Source organism: Scyliorhinus canicula, chromosome 14, assembly GCF_902713615.1.
Source record: "Scyliorhinus canicula chromosome 14, sScyCan1.1, whole genome shotgun sequence".
Taxonomy (NCBI): domain Eukaryota; kingdom Metazoa; phylum Chordata; class Chondrichthyes; order Carcharhiniformes; family Scyliorhinidae; genus Scyliorhinus; species Scyliorhinus canicula.
Window position 1 is genome coordinate 121,169,555 of NC_052159.1, and position 25,746 is coordinate 121,195,300.

At 48.0% G+C, this 25,746-nt stretch overlaps 1 protein-coding gene across 11 annotated transcripts in view; it reads left to right on the forward strand.

Moving 5' to 3' along the window:
- Positions 1–25,746, forward strand: part of LOC119977574 (zinc finger protein DZIP1-like) — a 374,976-nt gene that overhangs the window by 257,760 nt on the left and 91,470 nt on the right. For all 11 annotated transcript variants that reach the window (XR_005463223.1, XM_038818673.1, XM_038818669.1 and 8 more), the window contains one exon: positions 10,829–11,000. Coding sequence is in view for 10 of the 11 variants with exons in the window: in XM_038818673.1 (XP_038674601.1) it covers positions 10,829–11,000 (172 nt within the window). In the remaining variant the exon portion in view is untranslated. The remainder of the gene's footprint in view (positions 1–10,828; positions 11,001–25,746) is intronic.

The following is a 25,746-nucleotide window of genomic DNA, read 5'->3' on the forward strand; positions in this document are numbered from 1 at the left end:
TGCAGGTGCACCTTCAGCTTACGCTGACCGCACTGCACGTCTGCAAATCTCCCCGGAACAGCCAATCAGAAGCTCTGCTCTGCTGCCCCCTGCTGGATGCTTGACTTCCGTCGAACACCTTGGGTCACTGATGCAGGTGCACCTTCAGCTTACGCTGACCGCACTGCACGTCTGCAAATCTCCCCGGAACAGCCAATCAGAAGCTCTGCTCTGCTGCCCCCTGCTGGATGCTTGACTTCCGTCGAACACCTTGGGTCACTGATGCAGGTGCACCTTCAGCTTACGCTGACCGCACTGCACGTCTGCAAATCTCCCCGGAACAGCCAATCAGAAGCTCTGCTCTGCTGCCCCCTGCTGGATGCTTGACTTCCGTCGAACACCTTGGGTCACTGATGCAGGTGCACCTTCAGCTTACGCTGACCGCACTGCACGTCTGCAAATCTCCCCGGAACAGCCAATCAGAAGCTCTGCTCTGCTGCCCCCTGCTGGATGCTTGACTTCCGTCGAACACCTTGGGTCACTGATGCAGGTGCACCTTCAGCTTACGCTGACCGCACTGCACGTCTGCAAATCTCCCCGGAACAGCCAATCAGAAGCTCTGCTCTGCTGCCCCCTGCTGGATGCTTGACTTCCGTCGAACACCTTGGGTCACTGATGCAGGTGCACCTTCAGCTTACGCTGACCGCACTGCACGTCTGCAAATCTCCCCGGAACAGCCAATCAGAAGCTCTGCTCTGCTGCCCCCTGCTGGATGCTTGACTTCCGTCGAACACCTTGGGTCACTGATGCAGGTGCACCTTCAGCTTACGCTGACCGCACTGCACGTCTGCAAATCTCCCCGGAACAGCCAATCAGAAGCTCTGCTCTGCTGCCCCCTGCTGGATGCTTGACTTCCGTCGAACACCTTGGGTCACTGATGCAGGTGCACCTTCAGCTTACGCTGACCGCACTGCACGTCTGCAAATCTCCCCGGAACAGCCAATCAGAAGCTCTGCTCTGCTGCCCCCTGCTGGATGCTTGACTTCCGTCGAACACCTTGGGTCACTGATGCAGGTGCACCTTCAGCTTACGCTGACCGCACTGCACGTCTGCAAATCTCCCCGGAACAGCCAATCAGAAGCTCTGCTCTGCTGCCCCCTGCTGGATGCTTGACTTCCGTCGAACACCTTGGGTCACTGATGCAGGTGCACCTTCAGCTTACGCTGACCGCACTGCACGTCTGCAAATCTCCCCGGAACAGCCAATCAGAAGCTCTGCTCTGCTGCCCCCTGCTGGATGCTTGACTTCCGTCGAACACCTTGGGTCACTGATGCAGGTGCACCTTCAGCTTACGCTGACCGCACTGCACGTCTGCAAATCTCCCCGGAACAGCCAATCAGAAGCTCTGCTCTGCTGCCCCCTGCTGGATGCTTGACTTCCGTCGAACACCTTGGGTCACTGATGCAGGTGCACCTTCAGCTTACGCTGACCGCACTGCACGTCTGCAAATCTCCCCGGAACAGCCAATCAGAAGCTCTGCTCTGCTGCCCCCTGCTGGATGCTTGACTTCCGTCGAACACCTTGGGTCACTGATGCAGGTGCACCTTCAGCTTACGCTGACCGCACTGCACGTCTGCAAATCTCCCCGGAACAGCCAATCAGAAGCTCTGCTCTGCTGCCCCCTGCTGGATGCTTGACTTCCGTCGAACACCTTGGGTCACTGATGCAGGTGCACCTTCAGCTTACGCTGACCGCACTGCACGTCTGCAAATCTCCCCGGAACAGCCAATCAGAAGCTCTGCTCTGCTGCCCCCTGCTGGATGCTTGACTTCCGTCGAACACCTTGGGTCACTGATGCAGGTGCACCTTCAGCTTACGCTGACCGCACTGCACGTCTGCAAATCTCCCCGGAACAGCCAATCAGAAGCTCTGCTCTGCTGCCCCCTGCTGGATGCTTGACTTCCGTCGAACACCTTGGGTCACTGATGCAGGTGCACCTTCAGCTTACGCTGACCGCACTGCACGTCTGCAAATCTCCCCGGAACAGCCAATCAGAAGCTCTGCTCTGCTGCCCCCTGCTGGATGCTTGACTTCCGTCGAACACCTTGGGTCACTGATGCAGGTGCACCTTCAGCTTACGCTGACCGCACTGCACGTCTGCAAATCTCCCCGGAACAGCCAATCAGAAGCTCTGCTCTGCTGCCCCCTGCTGGATGCTTGACTTCCGTCGAACACCTTGGGTCACTGATGCAGGTGCACCTTCAGCTTACGCTGACCGCACTGCACGTCTGCAAATCTCCCCGGAACAGCCAATCAGAAGCTCTGCTCTGCTGCCCCCTGCTGGATGCTTGACTTCCGTCGAACACCTTGGGTCACTGATGCAGGTGCACCTTCAGCTTACGCTGACCGCACTGCACGTCTGCAAATCTCCCCGGAACAGCCAATCAGAAGCTCTGCTCTGCTGCCCCCTGCTGGATGCTTGACTTCCGTCGAACACCTTGGGTCACTGATGCCGGTGCACCTTCAACTTACGCTGACCGCACTGCACGTATGCAAATCTCCCCGGAACAGCCAATCAGAAGCTCTGCTCTGCTGCCCCCTGCTGGATGCTTGACTTCCGTCGAACTCCTTGGGTCACTGATGCCGGTGCACCTTCAACTTACGCTGACCGCACTGCACGTATGCAAATCTCCCCGGAACAGCCAATCAGAAGCTCTGCTCTGCTGCCCCCTGCTGGATGCTTGACTTCCGTCGAACACCTTGGGTCACTGATGCCGGTGCACCTTCAGCTTACGCTGACCGCACTGCACGTCTGCAAATCTCCCCGGAACAGCCAATCAGAAGCTCTGCTCTGCTGCCCCCTGCTGGATGCTTGACTTCCGTCGAACACCTTGGGTCACTGATGCAGGTGCACCTTCAGCTTACGCTGACCGCACTGCACGTCTGCAAATCTCCCCGGAACAGCCAATCAGAAGCTCTGCTCTGCTGCCCCCTGCTGGATGCTTGACTTCCGTCGAACACCTTGGGTCACTGATGCAGGTGCACCTTCAGCTTACGCTGACCGCACTGCACGTCTGCAAATCTCCCCGGAACAGCCAATCAGAAGCTCTGCTCTGCTGCCCCCTGCTGGATGCTTGACTTCCGTCGAACACCTTGGGTCACTGATGCAGGTGCACCTTCAGCTTACGCTGACCGCACTGCACGTCTGCAAATCTCCCCGGAACAGCCAATCAGAAGCTCTGCTCTGCTGCCCCCTGCTGGATGCTTGACTTCCGTCGAACACCTTGGGTCACTGATGCAGGTGCACCTTCAGCTTACGCTGACCGCACTGCACGTCTGCAAATCTCCCAGGAACAGCCAATCAGAAGCTCTGCTCTGCTGCCCCCTGCTGGATGCTTGACTTCCGTCGAACACCTTGGGTCACTGATGCAGGTGCACCTTCAGCTTACGCTGACCGCACTGCACGTCTGCAAATCTCCCCGGAACAGCCAATCAGAAGCTCTGCTCTGCTGCCCCCTGCTGGATCAAAAATGATTGACAAGGGAAGGGCTGTGGATGTTATCTACATGGACTTTAGTGAAGCATTTAAGAAGGTCCCTCATGACAACACGGTAGCACAATGGTTAGTACAGTTACTTCACAGCTCCAGAGTCCCAGGTTCGATTCCCGGCTTCGGTCACTATCTGTTCTCCCCGTGTCTCTGTGGGTTTCCTCCGGGTGCTCCGGTTTCCTCCCACAGTCCAAAGATGTGCAGGATAAGTGGATTGGTCATGATAAATTGCGATTGGTGTCCAAAAAGGTTGGGTGGGGTTACGGGGATAGGGTGGAGGCGTGGGCTTAAGTGGGGTGCTCTTTCCAAGAGCCGGGCAGACTCAATGGGCCAAATGGCCTCCTTCTGCACTGTAAATTCTGTGATCTATAGCAGGCTGGTACAAGCTCCGTCGAGAATGGCCCTATGCAGGCGGCATTTTTGTTCCCCCCTCCCCCCCATCATGGTCAGCTGAGCATAAAACTGTACCTTTCTTCATGGGAGAACTAACTTTCTTCCTTGTGTTTGCTGGAGAATACACCATGTAATAGCAAGGAAAGGGCCAAGACAGGTGGAGAGTTGCCGTACCTGCATATTCTCACCCACATGAGAAGGAGGTCTTTAAAATGGTAGGGCACCAGGATGGTAGCCGCTTTTCTGATGGCAAAGTAGGAGTTCCCACCCAAGAAAGTCAGTAATTGAGTGTAGGGAACCAAGGGTTCATGGGACTTCACATCAGACATAATTGGGCAGAGGACATGGATAGCATCTTACCATCCACCTGCACCCTCCACCAACGCAGGTATTCTCACATCAGCGTATTCATTCGTGATTAGATTCAGGTCCACAAACTGGTTAACGTATAACATGCCCGAGCATTTGACAGAGGCTGTGATAGCTGAGGTCACTGACAGTTGGCAGACTGTTGGAGGTCAGGTCCATTTTGAGCTCCAACCTGAAGATGTGCCTGTGGAGTCATTGGTAATATAGCAACTGCAATGAGAGGTAAGGAAACATCTGGCAGACTTCCAGTGGCTATGCACACTCAAGTGCAGATGATAAGTGGTGATAACCATCCAGGCCAGGAGAGCTCCATGGTGATTTTCATGGAGAACCTGATGCAGTACGAGTCAATGGACGTGAACATAGGTGCATATATATGAGCCGTTGCCTTGTCCTCGAGCTCAATTCAATGCTGACAAGGTAAGAAGGCGTTGAGGCATCCAGAGTCACCACCAGGTCCTTGTTCTTCTCATAGAAACATAGAAAATAGGAGCCATTGTAAGCTATTCAGTCCTTTGAGTCTACACAGTCATTCAGCATGATTGTGGCTGATCCTCTATCTCAACACTATACTCCTGCGCTCTCCCCATACCCCGAGGCACTTTTTTAGAGTCTAGAAATTATTTATTTTGTTCTTAAATTTTTCAGTGATTATACTTTTAACAGTTGTCTGGTGGAGAATTCCACAGTTTCATCCTTCTCTGTGAAGAAATTTCTCCTCATCTCAATCCTAAATGGCTTCCACCTATCCTGCTCCTGTGACCCCTTATTCTAGACCAACCCCAGCCAGAGGAAACAACATCCCTGTATCCAGTCTGTCTAGCCCTGTCAGAATTCTTTACGATCTCCTCACATTCTTCTAAATTTCAGTGAATACAGGCCCAGTTGACCCAGTCTTTCCTCAGATGACAATCCTGCCATCCCTGGAATCAGCCTGGTGAACCTTCACTGCTCTGCATGTGTAAGTGTATCCTTTCCTAGATAAGAATACCAAAACTGCACACAATACTCAGAGGGTTAGATAGGGTGGACAGCGAGAGCCTTCTCCCGCGGATGGAGGTGGCTAGCACGAGGGGACATAGCCTTAAATTGAGGGGTAATAGATATAGGACAGAGGTCAGAGGTGGGTTTTTTACGCAAAGAGTGGTGAGGCCGTGGAATGCCCTACCTGCAACAGTAGTGAACTCGCCAACATTGAGGGCATTTAAAAATTTATTGGATAAGCATATGGATGATAAGGGCATAGTGTAGGTTAGATGGCCTTTAGTTTTTTTTTTCCATGTCGGTGCAACATCGAGGGCCGAAGGGCCTGTACTGCGCTGTATCGTTCTATGTTCTATGTTCTATGTGTGTCTCACCAAGGTCTTGTACAACTGCAGTCAGACATCTTTGCTTCTATATTCAAATCCTTTTGCAATGGGGGCCAACATACCATTTGCCTTCCTTAACTGCTTGCTGTACCTGCATGCTTTCTTAGAATTTACAGTGCAGAAGGAGGCCATTCGGCCCATCGAGTCTGCACAGACCTTTGGAAAGGGCACCTTACTTAATTTCACATCTCCACCCGATCACCCAGTAACCCCATCTAATGTTTTGGACACTAATACGGGGCAGTTTAGCATAGCCAATCCACCTAACCGGCACATTTGGGAAGCACGGTAGCATTGTGGATAGCACAATCGCTAGCTCCAGCTAAGCGATCACCCACTGAGCTCCCACCAAGCTCCAGGGTCCCAGGTTCGATTCCGGCTTGGGTCACTATCTGTGCGGAGTCTGCACATCCTCCCCGTGTGTGCGTAGGTTTCCTCCGGGTGCTCCTCCGGTTTCCTCCCACAATCCAAAGATGTGCGAGTTAGGTGGATTGGCCATGATAAATTGCCCTTAGTGTCCAAAATTGCCCTTAGTGTTGGGTGGGGTTACTGGGTTATGGGGATAGGGTGGAGGTGTTGACCTTGGGTAGGGTGCTCTTTCCAAGAGCCGGTGCAGACTTGATGGGCCGAATGGCCTCCTTCTGCACTGTAAATTCTATGTAAATCTATGTAAATCTTTGGACTGTGGGAGGAATCATGAGCACCCAGAGGAAACCCACGCAGACACGGGAAGAAAGTGCAAATTCCACACAGTCACCTGAGGCCAGAATTGAACCTGGGACTCTGGAGCTGTGAGGCAGCAGTGCTAACCACTGTGCCACCCCTAAATAATAATCTTTATTCGTGTCACAAGGAGGCTTACATTAACACTGCAATGACGTTACTGTGAAAATCCCCTAGTCGCCAGCCTCCGGCACCTGTTCAGGTACACTGAGGGAGAATTCAGAATGTCCAATTCACCTAACAGCACATCTTTCGGGACTTGCGGAAGGAAACCGGAGGAAACCCATACAGACACGGGGAGAAAGTGCAGACTCTGCGCAGACAGAGGCGCAAACCAAGAATCGAACCCGGGTCCCTGGCACTGTGAAGCTACAGCGCTACTGTGCCGCCCATACCGTGCTTGTTTTCAGTGACTGGTGTACAAGAACACCCCAGGTCCCTTTGTGTATCAACATTTCTCAATCTATCACCACTTAAACAATACTCTGTCATTCTGTTCCTTTGCTCGAAGTGGGTAACATCACATTTATCCACGTTAACTGCATTTAGAATTTAGATTTAGAACAGTACAGCACAGAACAGGCCCTTCGGCCCTCGATGTTGTGCCGAGCAATGCTCACCCTACTCAAACTCACGTATCCACCCTATACCCGTAACCCAACAACTCCCCCTTAACCTTACTTATTAGAACACTACGGGCAATTTAGCATGGCCAATCCACCTAACCCGCACATCTTTGGACTGTGGGAGGAAACCGGAGCACCCGGAGGAAACCCACGCACACACGGGGAGGACGTGCAGACTCCGCACAGACAGTGACCCAGCCGGGAACCGAACCTGGGACCGTGGAGCTGTGAAGCATTGATGCTAACCACTATGCTACCGTGCTGCCCCCATTTGCCACGTATTTGCCCACTCACTCAATTATCTAAGTTACCTTGAAGCTTCTTCACATCCTCCTCACCATTCACCTTCCCACCAAGCTTCATGCCATCAGCAAACTTGGAAATATTACTTTTGGTTCTCCAATCTAAACCATTGATGTATGTTGTGAATATTTGAGGCCCGAGCACTGTTCCCTGCAGGACCCAGCTAGTCAATGCCTGCCACTTCGAAAAATACTCATTTATTCCTACTCCCCATTTCCTGTCTGTTAACCAATTCTCAATTCATGTCAACATATTACCCCCCACCCGCCTCATGTGCTTTGATTTTGCACATTAACCTCTTATGTGATTTTTTTTCAAAAGCTCTCTGAAAGTCCAAATACACCGCATCAACTGGTTTACCCCTATCTATTTCCTCAAAGAATTCCAGTAGGTTTGTCAAACATGATTTCCCTTTCAGAAATCCATGTTGACTTTGTCTAAAGTCCTGTTATCGCCTAATTTAACATAGACTCCAACGTTTGCCATGCTATTGATATTAGGCTAACCGGTCTGTAATTCCCTGTTTTCTCCCTCCCTTTTTAAAATAACAAGGTTACATTTGCTACCCTCCAAACTGCCAGGATTGTTCCAGAATTTACAGGATTTTGGAAAATGTCAACAAACATATCCAGTATTTCCATGGTCCCCTCCTTTAGTATTGTGGGATGTAGATTATCAGGCCCAGGGGATTTATCGTCTTTCAGTTCCATTAATTTTTCCAACATTATTGTTCTAGTAATACAAATTTTCTGGAATTCCTCCTTCTCACCCTTGCTTCCTTAGCATTTTTGGGAAGTTATTTGTGTCTTCCTCCGTGAAGTCAGAACAATAGGAGATGTTTAATAGTCATTTCATGGTTCTCCATTACAAATTCTCCAGTTTTGGACAGAAATGGCATTTGCCTGCATGAATCTTTTTCTTTTTATATATTTTGATAAAAGGCCAGCAATGGGAGCATGTATGCCTTGTAAGGGAAGAGAAGTGGCTGCCTTCCGCTTCTATGATAATCTTTATGAGAACAAGCAACAAAGAAAAGTACAGCACAGCAACAGGCCCCTTCGGCCCTCCAAGCCTACGCTGACCACGCTGCCCGTCTCAACTAAAATCTTCTGCACTTCCAGGGTCCATATCCCTCTATTCCCATCCTATTCATGTATTTGTCAAGACGCCCCTTAAACGTCACTATCGTCCCTGCTTCCACCACATCTTCCGGCAGCGAGTTCCAAGCTCCCACTACCCTCTGTGTAAAACACTTGCCTCATACATCTCCTCTAAACCTTACCCCTTGCAACTTAAACCAATGCCCCCTAGTAATTGACCCCTCTACCTTGGGAAAAAGCCTCTGACTATCCACTCTGTCTATGCCCCTCATACTTTTGTGGACCTCTGTCAGGTCGCCCCTCAACCTCCGTCATTCCAGTGAGAACAAACCGAGTTTATTAAACCTCTCCTCATAGCTAATGCCCTCCATACCAGGCAACATCCTGGTAAATCTCTTCTGCATCCTTTCCAAAGCCTCCACATCCTTCTGGTAGTGTGGCGACCAGAATTGAACACTATACTCCAAGTGTGGCCGAACTAAGGTTCTATACAGCTGCAACATGACTTGCCAATTTTTATACTCAATGCACCGGCCAATGAAGGCAAGCATGCTGTATGCCTTCTTGACTACCTTCTCCATCTGTATTGCCACTTTCAGTGACCTGTGGACCTGTACACCTAGATCTCTCTGTCTGTCAATACTCTTGAGGGTTCCACCATTCACTGTACACTCCCTTCCTGCATTAGACCTTCCAAAATGCATTACCTCACAATTGTCTGGATTAAACTCCATCTGCCATCTCTCCGCCCAAGTTTCCAAACAATCTAAATCCTGCTGCATCCTCTAACAGTCCTCATCGCTATCCGCAATTCCACCAACCTTTTTGTCACCTCCAAACTTACTAATCAGACCAATTACATTTTACTCCAAATCATTTATATATACTACAAACAGCAAAGATCCCAGCACTGATCCCTGCGGAACACCACTAGTCACAGCCCTCCAATCAGAAAAGCACCCCTCCATTGCTACCCTCTGCCTTTTATGACCTATCCAGCTCTGTAACCATCTTTCCAGCTCACCTCTGAACCCGTGTGACTTCACCTTTTGTACCAGTCTGCCATGAGGGACCTTGCCAAAGGCCTTACTGAAGTCCATATAGACAACATCCACTGCCCTATCTTCACCAATCATCTTTGTGACCTCAAAATACTCTTATCAAGCCAGTGAGACACGATCTCCCCTTCACAAAACCATGATGCCTCTCGCTAATACGTCCACTTGCTTCCAAATGGGAGCAGATCCTGTCTCGAAGAATTCTCTCCAATAATTTCCCGACCACTGACGTAAGGCTCACCGGCCTGTAGTTCCCTGGATTATCCTTGCTACCCTTATTAAACAAAGGAACAACATTGGCTATTCTCCAATCCTCCAGGACATCACCTGAAGACAGTGAGGATCCAAAGATTTCTGTCAAGGTCTCAGCAATTTCCTCTCTTGCCTCCTTCAGTATTCTGGGGTAGATCCCAACAGGCCCTGGGGACTTATCCACCTTAATATTTTTCAAGACGCCCAACACCTCATCTTTTTGGATCTCAGTGTGATCCAGGCTATCTATACACCCTTCTCCAGACTCAACATCCACCAATGCCTTCTCATTGGTGAATACTGATGCAAAGTATTCATTCAGTACCTCGATCATTTCCTCTAGCTCCACACAAAGATTCCCTTCCCTGGCCTTCAGTGGGCCAATCCTTTCCCTGGCTACCCTCTTGCTTTTTATATACCTGTAAAAAGCCTTGGGATTTTTCTTAACCTTTTTTGTGACCCCTTTTAGCCCTCCTGACTCCTTTCTTAAGTTCCTTTCTACTTTCCTTATATTCCGCACAGTCTTTGTCTGTCCCCAGCCTTCTAGCCCTGACAAATGCCTTTTTCTTTTTGACGAGGCTGACACTATCTCTCATTATCCACTGTTTCTGAAATTTGCCATATTTGTCCTGGTCACCTACCTCCAGGCGGAATACTTTCCATCCACTACCACTCGCTGTCTTCTTTCGGCCAGCCAATTTTCCCTGTATCCCATGCACCCTAACTTTCTGAATGAGCCTACCATGGGGAACCTTGTCAAATGTCATTGAACAGCATTCTTCCTGATACATTTGATTGGGCATTCAATCTACATTATTTTTAGCAATCCCAATGTACCAACACTTCCAGACAGCAGACAGATTAAAGTTCAACATTCGTGCCTATTCATTTCAATACAGAGCAAAGATTTTAGCTTCTATTTCAGCTCAGTAAATTTTAACTCAACTGTGCAGGAAGAATAGTTTCACCACAACGGAATATTATTCACAATATTACTGTTTGTAATATATTTCATTTATGAGTGGGGTAGTGAATAGTTTTAGTCAGAAAGTATTCACAGTTCTGTTTTTTTTTTCATTACTGTTATGGAACATTTAATTCCTAGGGAGTTCAAGGTATCTCTGGAGGACAGCTTACAAGAATTCTGGATACCGTTGATTCTGACAGAGAAGAAAAAATTAAAGCATTTCCAGACTTTTATCTCTTTCGTGAAAGCTTGTCACGGAAGGTTGAGGATAAAATTAAAGGAAGAGAAGACAGTCTTTGTCATTTAAAAAGTAAGACTTGTATCCTTGGATCACTATACCTTAACTTTTTTCTAACAGTGAATGTGAAAAAAATGTTGGTTTTGTTACAATGCAAACAAAATTAAAGTTATGCGACAGTAAATATGAATGTTTAATTACTAGTTTGATTGAACAACCTTTCAATGATACATAATTCTCTTGTAATTTTTACTTGTTCGTTTATTCAGATAGATTCTGAGAAAATAGAAAGTCTGATCCATGTCAAATGGGAGAGTCAAGTCAAATCAAATCAAGATTGAATGGGGAAGTCAAGAGGAAAATGTGACTGACAAAGATATACAGACTGACAGATTTTTTAAAAATATGACTGGGCAGCACGTTAACACAGTGGTTAGCACTTCTGTCTCCCAGCGCTAGGGACCCTGGTTCAATTCCAACCTTGGGTGACTGTGTGGAGTTTGCATGTTCTCCCGTGTCTGTGTGGGCTTCCTCCGGGTGCTCTGGTTTCCTCCCACGTTCCAAAGATGTGTAGGTTCGGTGGATTGGCAATTGATCTCCAAACGTTTAGATGAGGTTACGAAGATAGGGCAGGAATGCTCTTTCAGAGGGGCGGTGCAGACACAATGGCCCGAGTGGCCTCCTTCTGCACTGAGGGGGTTCTATACTTCTATGATTCTATGAAAAAATAAATATTGAGAATACAATGGCAATCAATGTAAAAAGCAACCCAAAAGTCGTCCACCCACATTTAAAGATTAAGCAAATATTTTGAATTCATTCAAAGGACGTGGTCTCCGCTTTCTGGACCAGCATTCATTGCCCATCCCTTATTGACCTTGAGAAGCTGGTGGTGAACTGCCTTGTTGAACCAGTGAAGTTCATGTGGTATGGTACACCCATCGTGCTGTTAGGGAGGTCTTCCTACATATCTTTTGCGCTTGTCCTTTTTGATGGTAGTGGTCATGGTTTTGGAACGTGCAAGTGCTGCTTAAGGAGCCTTGATGAGTTCCTGCAGTGCATCTTATAGATGGTACAGACGGCTGCTACTCTATTTTGGTTTTGAGAGGAGTGAATATTTTAGAAGCAATGCCAGTCAAGCCTCTTGAGTGTTGTTGGAACTGCACTCATCCAGGTAGGGGAGAGTATTCTATCACTCTCCTGACTTGCACCTTGTAGATTGTGGACAGGCTTTGGGGAGCCAGGAGGTGAGTTATTTGCTGCAGGATTCCTAAGCTTTGACCTGCTCTGGTAGCCACAGTATTTATGTATCCAATCCTGTTGAGTTTCTAGTCAATTGTAACCCCCAAGATGTTGCCAGTGGGTGATTCGGTGATGGCAATGCCATTGAATGTCAAGGTGTGATGGTTAGATTCCTACTCGTTGGAGATGATCATTGCCTGGCACTTGTGTGGTGCAAATGTTACTTGCCACTTGCTTTGTGTGAGATATGACTTCAAACAGCAGAGGGCGTTCCCCCCGATTCCCATGGACTCCAGCCGGGATATTTTTGAGGTTTTGCCGCATTTGGACATGGACTGCTTCAGTACCTGAGGAATTATACTGAACATTGTGCAATCCTCAGCGAACATCCCCACTTCTGATCTTATGATGGAAGGAAGGTCATTGCTGAAGCAGCTGAAGATGCTTGGGCCAAGGACACTCGCCTGTGGCCATAGGGAAGCATCCCCACTTCTGAGGAACTCATGCAGTGATGTCCTGGAGCTGAGATGACTGACCTCCAACAATCATAACCATCTTGCTTTGTGTGAGATATGAATTCAAACAGCAGAGGGCGTTCCCCCCCGATTCCCATTGACTCAGTTTTGTGAGGGCTCCTTGATGCTACACTTATTCAAATACAGGGTTGATATCAAGGGCAGTCACTCTCAACTCATCACTGACGTTCGGGTCTTTTGTCCAAGGCTGTAATGAATTCAGCACGCTGGTGGTCCTGACAGAACTGAAACTGAAGGCAGGATTCTGCGATCCTGAGGCTAAGTGTTGATGCCATTGCGTTTCTCAAAGGCTTCAACACGGCCTCAGGATGAATAATTCTGGCCTGCACGGCACTGGAGCGATCCACGCCTCTCCAGCTGCCGATCCTGGCGTGAACTGGGTGCCACGGGGTCCACGCATGCGCACTGGCATCGGCTCCAACACGCGCATGCGCAGTGGCTCCCTTCTCCATGCCGCCCCCAGACGCAACATGGCGCAGGCCTACAGGGGCCAGGGCGGAAGTAAGGAGGCCCCCAGCCAGAGAGACCGGCTTGCCAATCGGTGGGCTTTGGGGAGCCAAGAGGTGAGTTATTTGCTGCAGGATTCCTAAGCTTTGACCTGCTCTGGTAGCCACAGTATTTATGTTGCGGGCCAGACCACATCAGCGCCCCCCCCCGCCGGAGTTGGTCCCCCTTCCCCCCCCACCCTTCTATGCCGAGGTCCCGCCGGCTGAGAGCAGGTGTGAAGGGCGCCAGCTGGACTCGAGTTTTTTACGACGGCCACTTGGCCAATCCTGGGCCAGGAAACGGCGGGGGGGGCCCCGAGTAGAGCGGCCTCCGACCGGCGTCGCGCCAACCACGCCAGCGTCAATGGCGCCGATTCTCCGCTCTGCGGAGAATTGCGTGCCAGCATCGGGACGGCATGGCGCGATTCGCGCCGGTCGCGAGGATTCTCCAGCCCGACCCCGGGCTGAGAGAATCCTGCGCTGAGTGTCAATAAGCGGGTTATTGCTAAGCAAGTACTGCTTGATTGCACTGTTGATGACCCTTTCATGATGATCACTTTACTGATGATTGGGAGTAGACTGATGGTGTGGTAATTGGCCAGGTTGGAATTTTCCTGTTTCTGATGTACATGATATACCTGGACAACCTTCCATATTGCCGGGTTGATGCCATTGTACTGGAACAGCTTGGTGCAGCAAGCTCTGGAGAACCTGTCTCCAGTACTATGACATCTGTGAACATGTCATGTGAACATGGATCATCCACTCGGCACTTCTGGCTGAAGATTGTTGCGACTGCTTCAGCCTTACCTTTTGCGCTGAGATGCGCTGGGCTCCTCCATCGATATGAATGGGGATATTGGTAGAGCTTCCTCCTCCAGTGAGTTGTCAGATTATTCACTACCATTCATTTCTGGATGTGGCAGGACAATAGAACCTAGATTTGATTCAGTGGCTGTGGGGTTGCTAAGCCCTTCCTAATACAGTACTTGCAGCTTATGCTATTTGGCATGCAAATAATCCTGTGCTGTAGCTTCACCAAGTATACCTAGTGTTGCTCCTGGCATACCCTCCTGCACTCTTCATGTAACCAGGATTTATGTTGTCTTGGTGGTAATGGTAGGGTGGGGTACATGCTGGGCCATGAGGTTACAGATTGTGATTGAGTACAATTCTGCTGCTACTGGTGACCCATAGCACCTCATATCGCGCCTTATCTTGAGTTGCTAGATCTGTTTGAAGTCTGTCTAATTTTGCACAATGGTATTTCCACACAAGACGTTGAAGGATATCCTCAATGTGAAAACGGGGTTTTGTCTCCGAAAGGACCGTATAGTTGTCAATCTTACCGATACTTTCATGGACAGATGCATGTGCGACAGGTTTGTGAGAATGTGGTCAGGTATATTTTCCCCTCATGTTGGTTCCCTCACCACCTGCCACAGACCCAGTCTAGCAGCTATATCTTCGCTGGCGTAGTCTGTGTGGTACCACCAAGCCACTCTTTGTCATGGACATTGAAGTCTCCTACCCAGAGTACACTCTATGCACTTGACACCCTCAATTCTTCCTCCAAACGATGTTCAACATTTAGGAGTACTGCTTCATCAGCTGAGGGTGGACGTAACATGGTAATCAGCAGGAGGTTTCCTTGATCATGTTTGACCTAGTGCCATGAAATTTTATGGGTCCACAGCCAGGCAACTCCTTCCTCTAACCCCCTCTGACTGTACAGCACTGTGCCACCACCTCTGCTGGGTCTGTCCAAAGTACGACAGGACAGACCTAGAAATGGTGATGGTGGTGTCTCGGATGTTATTTGTTAGGTATGATTCTGTGAGTATGACTATCAGGTTGTCGCTTGGCTACTTCATGAGACAACTCTCCCAATTTTGGCACAAGCCCCCAGATGATAGTAAGGAGGATCAACAGTGCAAGGTTTGCCATCATCGCTTCCGCTGTCGTTTCTGGTGCCATGATCAATGCTGGGTATCTGCCAGTTTCATTCATTTAAGAGTCAATCACATTAGTGTCAGTTTCTGTGCCGTTTCACTAACTGGACCGTCGGGTTTCTGTTGACCATGGTTTGCTTCCCCCCTCCTAATATAGAACTGTGCTGCAAACGGATTTCACGTTGCCTGACACTCTGGATGGCCTTCACAGGCTTTAAATCTTCCTTCGCTTGAGACATGTGCCCAAGTACGTCATCCACCATTCCAACAACTATTCTATCTCTGATTAACTCAGATTTCAGATCACCATAATTACAGCCTTCAGACATTCTATAGCATTTGTACAGTGAATGGTAGAACCCTCAAGAGTATTTACAGTTGGAGAGATCGAGGTGTACAGGTCCACAGGTCACTGAAAGGGGCAACACAGGTGGAGAAGGTAGCCAAGAAGGCATACGGCATGCTTGCCTTAATTGGCCGGGGCATTGAGTGTAAAAATTGGCCAGTCATGTTGCAGCTATATAGAACCTTAGTTAGGCCACATTTGGAGTATAGTGTTCGATTCTGGTTGCCACACTACCACAAGGATGTGGAGGCTTTAGAGAGGGTGCAGAAGAGATTTACCAGGATGTTGCCCGGGATGGACATTAGCTATGAGGAGAGGTTTAATAAACTCGGTTTGTTCTCACAGGAACAACGGAGATTGAGGGGTGACCTTATAGAGGTCTGCAAAATTATGAGGGGCACAGACAGAGTGGATAGTCAGAGGCTTTTCCCCAGGGTAGAGGGATCAATTACTAGGGGGCATAGGTTAAGGTGCGAGGGGCAAGGTTTAGAGGAGATGTTTGAAGCAAGTTTTGTACATAGAGGGTAGTAGGTGCCTGGAACTCGCTGCCGGAGGAGCTGGTGGAAACAGGGACGATAGTGACATTTAAGGGGTATCTTGACAAATATATGAATAGGATGGGAATAGAGGGATACGGACCCCGGAAGTGTAGAAGATTTTAGCTTAGACGGGCAGCATGGTCGGCACAGGCTTAGAGGGCTGAAGGGCCTGTTCCTGTGCTGTACTTTTCTTTGTTCTTTGTTGTTTGTCCTTGAAGGAGTCAACAGGTTCTCCTGGATGATGGCACATTCATTAAATTTAGTCATCTCAAGGATTTTGTTACTTCAGAGGTTGAAATAAAAGTGAAATGATTTTAAAACATAATCAAATATTGTAAATGATTCATTGATTCCTTGTCTAGCTATTATATTGTCAGTAGCACAGTGGTTAGCACAGTTGCTTCACAGCTCCAGGATCCCAGGTTTGATTCCCGGCTTGGGTCACTGTCTGTGCAGACTCTGCACGTTCTCCCCGTGTCTGCGGTTCCTCTCTCAGATGTGCAGGTTTGGTGGATTGGCAATGATAAATTGCTGTTGGTGTCCAAAAAAGGTTATGTTGGGTTACTGAGATGGAGTGGAGGTGTGGTCTTAAGTAGGGTGCTCTTTCCAAGAGGCGATGCAGACTCGATGGGCTGAATGGCCTCCTTCTGCACTGTAAATTCTATGATTCTAGCGAACATGATAGTGTGTTAACTTGCTCAGCTTTTGTTTTATTAGCCAGAGCTGAAACAATCTTATAATTAAGGAATCTCTTTCATAAGAACATTAGAACTAGGAGCAGGAGTAGGCCATCTGGCCCCTCGAGCCTGCTCCGCCATTCAATTAGATCATGGCTGATCTTTTGTGGACTCAGCTCCACTTTCCGGCCCGAACACCATAACTCTTAATCCCTTTATTCTTCAAAAAACTATCTATCTTTACCTTAAAAACATGTAATGAAGGAGCCTCAACTGCTTCACTGGGCAAGGAATTCCATAGATTCACAACCCTTTGGGTGAAGAAGTTCCTCCTAAACTCAGTCCTAAATCTACTTCCCCTTATTTTGAGGCTATGTCCCCTAGTTCTGCTTTCACCCGCCAGTGGAAACAACCTGCCCGCATCTATCCTATCTATTCCCTTCATAATTTTTAATGTTTCCATAAGATCCCCCCTCATCCTTCTAAATTCCAATGAGTCCAACATGGATCGCTGAGGGACACCACTAGCTACTGATTGCCAACCAGAGAAACACCCATTAATCCCCACTCTTTGCTTTCTATTAATTAACCAATCCTCTATCCTTGCTACTACTTTACCCTTAATGCCATGCATCTTTATCTTATGCAGCAACCTTTTGTGTGGCACCTTGTCAAAGGCTTTCTGGAAATCCAGATATACCACATCCATTGGCTCCCCGTTATCTACTGCACTGGTAATGTCCTCAAAAAATTCCACTAAATTAGTTAGGCACGACCTGCCCTTTATGAACCCATGCTGCGTCTGCCCAATGGGACAATTTCTATCCAGATGCCTCGCTATTTCTTCCTTGATGATAGATTCCAGCATCTTCCCTACTACCGAAGTTAAGCTCACTGGCCTATAATTTCCTGCTTTCTGCCTACCTCCTTTTTTAAACAGTGGTGTCACGTTTGCTAATTTCCAATCCACCGGGACCACCCCAGAGTCTAGTGAATTTCGGTAAATTATCACTAGTGCATCTGCAATTTCCCTAGCCATCTCTTTTAGCACTCTGGGATGCATTCCATCAGGGCCAGGAGACTTGTCTACCTTTAGCCCCATTAGCTTGCCCATCACTACCTCCTTAGTGATAACAATCCTCTCAAGGTCCACACCTGTCATAGCCTCATTTCTATCAGTCGCTGGCATGTTATTTGTGTCTTCCACTGTGAAGACCGACCCAAAAAACCTGTTCATTTCCTCAGCCATTTCCTCATTTCCCATTATTAAAACTCCCTTCTCATCCTCTAAAGGACCAATATTTACCTTAGCCACTCTTTTTTGTCTTATATATTTGTAAAAACTTTTACTGTCTGTTTTTATATTCTGAGCAAGTTTACTCTCATACTTTATCTTACTCTTCTTTATAGCTTTTTTAGTAGCTTTCTGTTGCCCCCTAAAGATTTCCCAGTCCTCTAATCTCCCAGCAATCTTTGCCACTTCACCAAAGTCCCGAATTTTGTAATTGATCTGGATATTGGATAATTTAAAATTGATCTGAGAGTGGATTTCTGATGCATGGCTATTTTTTTTTTTAAATTGCAGGTTCAACTTTTAAAGGTTTGTGAAAATCCAAAATAGCACTTCTGTATACTTCACAAAGGGTTTTCCAGCTTTGGGCTGCTGCAATAATGGTATAAGAAACATAAAAACTAGGATGAGGAGTAGGCCATCTGGCCCCTCGAGCCTGCTCCGCCATTCAATTAGATCATGGCTGATCTTTTGTGGACTCAGCTCCACTTTCCGGCCCGAACACCATAACCCTTAATCCCTTTATTCTTCAAAAAACTATCTATCTTTACCTTAAAAACATGTAATGAAGGAGCCTCAACAGCTTCACTGGGCAAGGAATTTCATAGATTCACAACCCTTTGGGTGAAGAAGTTCCTCCTAAACTCAGTCCTAAATCTACTTCCCCTTATTTTGAGGCTATGTCCCCTAGTTCTGCTGTCACCCGCCAGTGGAAACAACCTGCCCGCATCTATCCTATCTATTCCCTTCATAATTTTAAATGTTTCTGTAAGATCCCCCCTCATCCTTCTAAATTCCAATGAGTACAGTCCCAGTCTACTCAACCTCTCCTCATAATCCACCCCCTTCAGCTCTGGGATTAACCTAGTGAATCTCCTCTACACACCCTCCAGCGCCAGTACGTCCTTTCTCAAGTAAGGAGACCAAAACTGAACACAATACTCCAGGTGTGGCCGCACTAACACCTTATACAATTGCAACATAACCTCCCTAGTCTTAAACTCCATCCCTCTAGCAATGAAGGACAAAATTCCATTTGCCTTCTTAATCACCTGTTGCACTTGTAAACCAACCTTCTGTGACTCATGCACTAGCACACCCAAGTCTCTCTGAACAGCGGCATGCTTTAATATTTTATCGTTTAAATAATAATCCCGTTTGCTGTTATTCCTACCAAAATGGATAACCTCACATTTGTCAACATTGTATTCCATCTGCCAGACCCGAGCCCATTCACTTAGCCTATCCAAATCCCTCTGCAGACTTCCAGTATCCTCTGCACTTTTCGCTTTACCACTCATCTTAGTGTCATCTGCAAACTTGGACACATTGCCCTTGGTCCCCAACTCCAAATCATCTATGTAAATTGTGAACAATTGTGGGCCCAACACGAATCCCTGAGAGACACCACTAGCTACTGATTGCCAACCAGAGAAACACCCATTAATCCCAACTCTTTGCTTTCTATTAATTAACCAATCCTCTATCCATGCTACTACTTTACCCTTAATGCCATGCATCTTTATCTGATGCAGCAACCTTTTGTGTGGCACCTTGTCAAAGGCTTTCTGGAAATCCAGATATACTACATCCATCGGCTCCCCGTTATCTACTGCACTGATAATGTCCTCAAAAAATTCCACTAAATTAGTTAGGCATGACCTGCCCTTTACGAACCTATACTGCGTCTGCCCAATGGGACAATTTCTATCCAGATGCCTCGCAATTTCTTCCTTGATGATAGATTCCAGCATCTTCCCTACTACCGAAGTTAAGCTCACTGGCCTATAATTTCCTGCTTTCTGCCTACCTCCTTTTTTAAACAGTGGCGTCACGTTGGCTAATTTCCAATCCACCGGGACCACCCCAGAGTCTAGTGAATTTCGGTAAATTATCACTAGTGCATCTGCAATTTCCCTAGCCATCTCTCTGACTGATCAGAGCCTTCCCGCTTTGATGCAGTGTTTTCAGGTCTTGGAAGTATTGAATGCCAGCTTTTGCTGGGTTTTCAAAGTTGCCTACTCAGTCACGATTAAATTTTAATTCCTGATTATTTTTTCTTTGTTCAGAATAAGCTTGGCCACCATATGTTCAAGCTCTGATTCATGAATTGGGTTGTTGAACTGCAATTTGAAAGGCATTTTCTGGCCACAACAGTATTTAACATTTGTCAGGACTTTTGTTGTCCATGGTATTTAAATTTGTAGCTAACCCCCATTAGTCTGCTCACTCTGGACATTGAAGCTGTACTTCCAGTGGATTCAATGGAGTCTTCTTCTGCAATGAGGAATTTAGTTTCCAAGCCTTTAGAACAAAGAACAAAGAGAATGACAGCACAGGAACAGGCCCTTCGACCCTCCAAGCCTGCACAGACCATGCTACCTGTCTGAACTAAATCCCCCTACCCTTCCCAGGACCATATCCCACTTTTCCCATCTTATTCATATATTTGTCAAGACGCCCCTTAAACGTCACTATCGTATCTGCTTTTACTACCTCCCGGCAGCGAGTGCAGGCTCTCATCACCCTCTGTGTAAAAAAACTTGCCTCTCGCACCTTAAACCTATGTCCTCTAGTGATTGATTCTTTCACCCTGGGAAAAAGCATCTGACTATCCACTCTGTCCATGCCCCTCATAATTTTGCAGACTTCTATCAGGTCGCCCCTCAACCTCCATTGTTCCAGTGAAAACAAACAAGGTTTCTCCAACCTCTCTTCATAGCGAATGCCCTCCATACCAGGCAACATCCTGGTAAATCTTTTCTGTACCCTCTCCAGCCTTTCACATCCTTCTGGTCGTGTGGCGATCAGAATTGAACACTATACTTCAAGTGTGGCCAACTAATGTTCTATAAAGCTGTAACATGACTTGCCAATTTTTAAATTCAGTGCCCCGGCCAATGAAGGCAAGCATGTCATATGCCCTCTTGACTACCTTCTCCATCTGCTTTGCCACTTTAAGTGACCTGTGTACTTGTACACCCAGACCCCTCTGCCTATCAATATTCTTAAGGTTTCTGTCATTTACTTTATATTTCCCATCTGCATTAGACCTTCCGAATGCGTTACCTCACATTTGTACACTTTAAACTCCATCTGCCACCTCTCCGCCAAAGTCTCCTCAAGATCCTCGAGATCCCAACACTAGTCACTCGTCACTCATCACCCCTCCATTCAGAAACACACCCTTCCACTGCTACATTCTGCCTTCTATGGCCCAGCCAGTTCTGTATCCATCTTGCCAGCCTCATCATTGATCCCGTGCGAATTCACCTTTTGTACCAGTCTGCCATGAGCGACCTTGTCAGAGGTCTCACTGAAATCTCTGTAGACGACATCCACTGCCCTACCCTCATTAATCATCTTTGTCACTTCCTCGAAAAACTCAATCAAGGTAGTGAGACACGACCTCCCCTTCACAAATCCATGTTGTCTCTAGCTAATATGTTCACTTATTTCCAAATGGAAGTAAATCCTGTCTCGAAGAATCCTTTCCAATTATTTCTGTACCACTGACGTAAGGCTCACCAGCCTGTAATTACCTGGATTATCTTTGCCACCCTTCTTAAACAAAGGATGAACATTGGCTATTCTCCAATCCTCTGGGACCTCCCCAGTGGCCAGTGAGGATACAAAGATTTCTCTGAAGGACCCAGCAATTTTCTCCCTTGCCTCTCTCAGTATTCTGGGGAAAATCCCATCAGGCCCTGAGGACTTGTCTGCCCTAATTCTTTTCAAGAACCCCAATACCTCCTCCTTTTTGATCTCAATAGGACCCAAACTATCTATGCACCCTTCCCCAGCCTCAATACCCACCAAGTCCTTCTCTTTGGTGAATACATATATGCAAAGTACTCATTTAATACCTTGCCCATTTCCTCTGGCTCCACGTATAGATTCACTCCCCTGCCCTTGAGTGGGTCAGCCCTGTCCCTGGCTACCCTCTTGCTCTTTATGTATAAAAAGCCTTGGGATTTTCCTTGATCCTGTTGGCCAATGACTTTTCGTGACCGCTTTTAGCCCTCCTGACTCCTTGCTTCAGTTTCTTTCTACTTTCCTTGCATTCCACTCTTGCTTCCTGTGTTCCCAGCCTCCTAGCCTTGACAAATGCTTCCTTTTTCTTTTTGACGAGGCTCACAATATCTCTCGTTATCCAAGGTTCCCGAAACTTGCCATACTTATCCTTCATTCTTACAGGAACGTGCCGGTCCTGAGTTCCTATCAATTCACACAAAGCTTCCCACATGCCAAATGTTGATTTGCCCTCAAACATCTGCCTCCAATCTACATTCTTCAGTTCCTGCCTAATATTTTTGTAATTAGCGACTCCTCAATTTAGCACCTTCACCTGAGGACAATACTCATCTTTATCCATCAGTACCTTAAAGTTTACTGAATTGTGGTCACTGTTCCCGAACTGTTCCTCTACTGAAATTTTAACCACCTGACTGGCCTCATTCCCCAATACCAGATCAAATGCGGCCCTTTCCCTAGTTGGACTATCTACATACTGTTTCAAGAAGCCCTCCTGGATGCTCCTTACAAACTCTGCTCCATCCACACCCCGAGCACTAAGTCTCAGTCAATGTAGGGGAAGTTAAAATTATCCACCACAACAACCCTATTACTTTTACACCGTGTCAAAATCTGCCTACATATCTGTTCTTCTATCTCCCGCAGGCTGTTGGGAGGCCGATAGTAAATCCCCAACTTTGTGCCTACACTCTTCCTATTTCTGAGATATACATATGGTATTGTCAGTTACTGACCCCGAGATGTAGGTCATGCTTCTTTTATGTCACTTTATGGATGATACTGTGCTCAGTCCCTCATTAATTCTGTGTGCCAGATTCTTGTACTAAATTCAGAAAAACTCAAAGACATCAGAGGGAAACAGTTTAGGTTGGTGAATATATTTATTTTTCTTGCTCTCTAAACTGGGCATTTGTTCAAACTAGAAAATGAATTGGGTGAGTTTTGTGAGGACCACGAAGAATCCAGCACGAGTCTTCAGGATACAAAGAAATAACATTTATTTACAATAACATATATATATACACACACACACACAACAGCAGCAACTTCCCTTGCAGTTCACTTCTCTCTCTCTCTGCTGGTTCTAAACTGGCCAACTCTATTTATGCAGGGAGTCTGCTAATGATTTCTCCGCCCCCCCCTCATTGAGGAAGCTCATATTCCCTAAGGATTGTGGGATTGTCATTAGTCCCCAGCCAATGGTAAGCAGGTAGGTTATAACATCCCTCCCCCCCCAAAGTCCAAGGAATCCACCGAAGACCCTGGCGAAGGAGGGCGTTGGACCCGTTTTGCCGCAGGCAGGACCCCATTTGCACGAGCCGCTGGATCAGGCGGCGTATAAAGAGATGGAGACTGGCGCTTCCGTGATGAACGCCGCAACGGTTGTCCATCCATGGCTCGTGGGCCCGAGGATTCCCCCTCTGATGTGTCTCCATCCCGGAGTCAGAGTCTGCTGCCTCCGTCATCTCAGCGTCTTTATCTCCACGCGATTCTGTCACGACCTGCGCAGGCTTGGAAGTGATAGTCTTCTGGACCGAACATGGTCTACATGTTTGCGCTGGAGACGACCCTGGGCTTGCACCTGGTAAGAGATAGGGCCCGTTTGGCGAAAGATTACGCCAGGGACCCACTGGGCACTACCAGCAAAATTCCGAACGAAGACTGGGTCACCGGGCATAAACTGCCGAATCGGCCGATGCCGAGAAAAACTATGTCCCTGCCGTTCCTGTGTGCGGCGTACTTCTGCACCATTGTCCGGGAAAACCATGCTAAGGCGGGTGCGAAGTCTCCGGCCCAATCAGGAGTTCTGCGGGAGCTACCCCAGTCACCGCATGGGGGGTGGTCCTATATGAAAACAAAAACCGAGCCAGTCTCGTGTCCATCGACCCGGAAGACTGCTTCTTGAGGCCTCGTTTGTATGTCTGCACTGCGCGCTCCGCCAACCCATTTGAAGCCGGGTAGTGCGGATGTGGCGTATGCCGTTGATCTTCATGAACCTAGCAAACTCCTCACTTGTGAACGGAGTGCCGTTGTCTGTGACCAGCACCTCGGGGAGGCCATGCGTACTGAAAGACAAACGCATCTTCGATTGTTGCGCAGGACGTTATGCCTCCCATATTATGCACCTCTAGCCATTTAGACTGGGCATCGATTAATAGCAGGAACATGGATCCTTGAAAAGGGCCGGCGAAATCCACATGCAAGCGCGCCCAGGGCCGCCCTGGCTATTCCCAGTGATGTAGGAGCAGAAGCTTCTGATGCTCCTGGCAAATGGAGCAGTTTTGGGCCACATTCTCAATGTCGGTGTCGAGGCCTGGCCACCAGACATAACTCCAGGCCAACATTTTCATTTCGGTCACACCTGGATGCCCATTGTGCAAGTCTCTCAGTATCAGCTCCTGTCCTTTTTCCGGGACAATCACACGCGTCCCCCACAAAAGGATGCCATCTTCCACGCTGAATTCGGACAGCTTGGAGGAAAATGCCCGCAACTCGCCTGGGAGCTGTCTATGCTGCCCACCATACAGGACTATGTGCCGAACCTTTGACAGGACTGGCTCCGTCTGGGTCCACTCACGAATCTGTGATGCCGTGACAGGCAAGCTGTCTATTAAATTTAGGGTTGCAACCACCTCACCGGTCGTGGGGATCGACATGGAGCCGGTCGATAAAGGCAATCGGCTCAGTGCGTCGGCATTTCCTATCTGGGTTCCTGGTTTGTGCTCCAGAGAATACTCGTATGCAGTGAGCAACAAAGCCCAGCGCTGGATCCATGCGGAAGCAATGGGCGGTATTGGCTTATCCTCTCTGTTATCTTCACAATAGTGAAGTGGCGGCCATATACGAACTGGTGAAAACGTTTCACCGCAAAGACCACTGCCAGGCCCTCCTTCTCGATCTGCGCATACTTTTTTTCCGCTGCAGTCAATGTGCGGGAGGCGAAAGCTATCGGCCGCTCGGCCCCGTTCTCCATCTTGTGGGACAGGACAGCCCCAATACCATACGGGGATGCATCACGTGACGAGCAAAGGCTTTCCAGGATCATAGTAGGTTAGTAACCCAGACGATGACAATTGTTGTTTTACCCGCCAGAAAGCGGTTTCTTGTGGCTGACCCCAAACCCAGGTGTGATTCTTCTTTAGCAGAAGGTGCAACGGGGCCAGCGTAGTTGCCAGATTGGGGATGAACTTTCCGTAATAGTTTACGAGGCTGAGAAACGAACAAAGATGCGAAGTGTCAGTCGGGGCGGAGGCCTGTTGAATCGCGCGCACATTCTCTGCGACGGCGTGCAAACCTTCGCGGTCCACCCGATAACCCAGACTACTACCTTCGCCTGAAAAACACACTTTGTGCAACGTAAACGGACTCCTGCATCCGAAAAGCGCCTAAGGACAGCCTCCAAATTTTCCAGATGTTCCTGCTCCGACATCCCTGTGATCAAAACGTCATCCAAGTAGACAGCAACACGTGGTAAAACTCTCAAAATGCCCTCCATAATGCGTTGAAAAATAACTGGCAGAGGATACTCCAAAGGGCAAACGTGTATATTCATTCAGGTCCCGGTGTGTATTAATCGTTACATATGGCCGGGAGGCAGGGTCCAGCTCCAACTGCAGGTAGGCGTGACTCATATCTAATTTTGTGAACGAGAGTCCGCCTGCAAGCTTTGCGTAGAGGTCCTCTATGCAAGGCATTGGTCGAGGCGGGAAGCCGT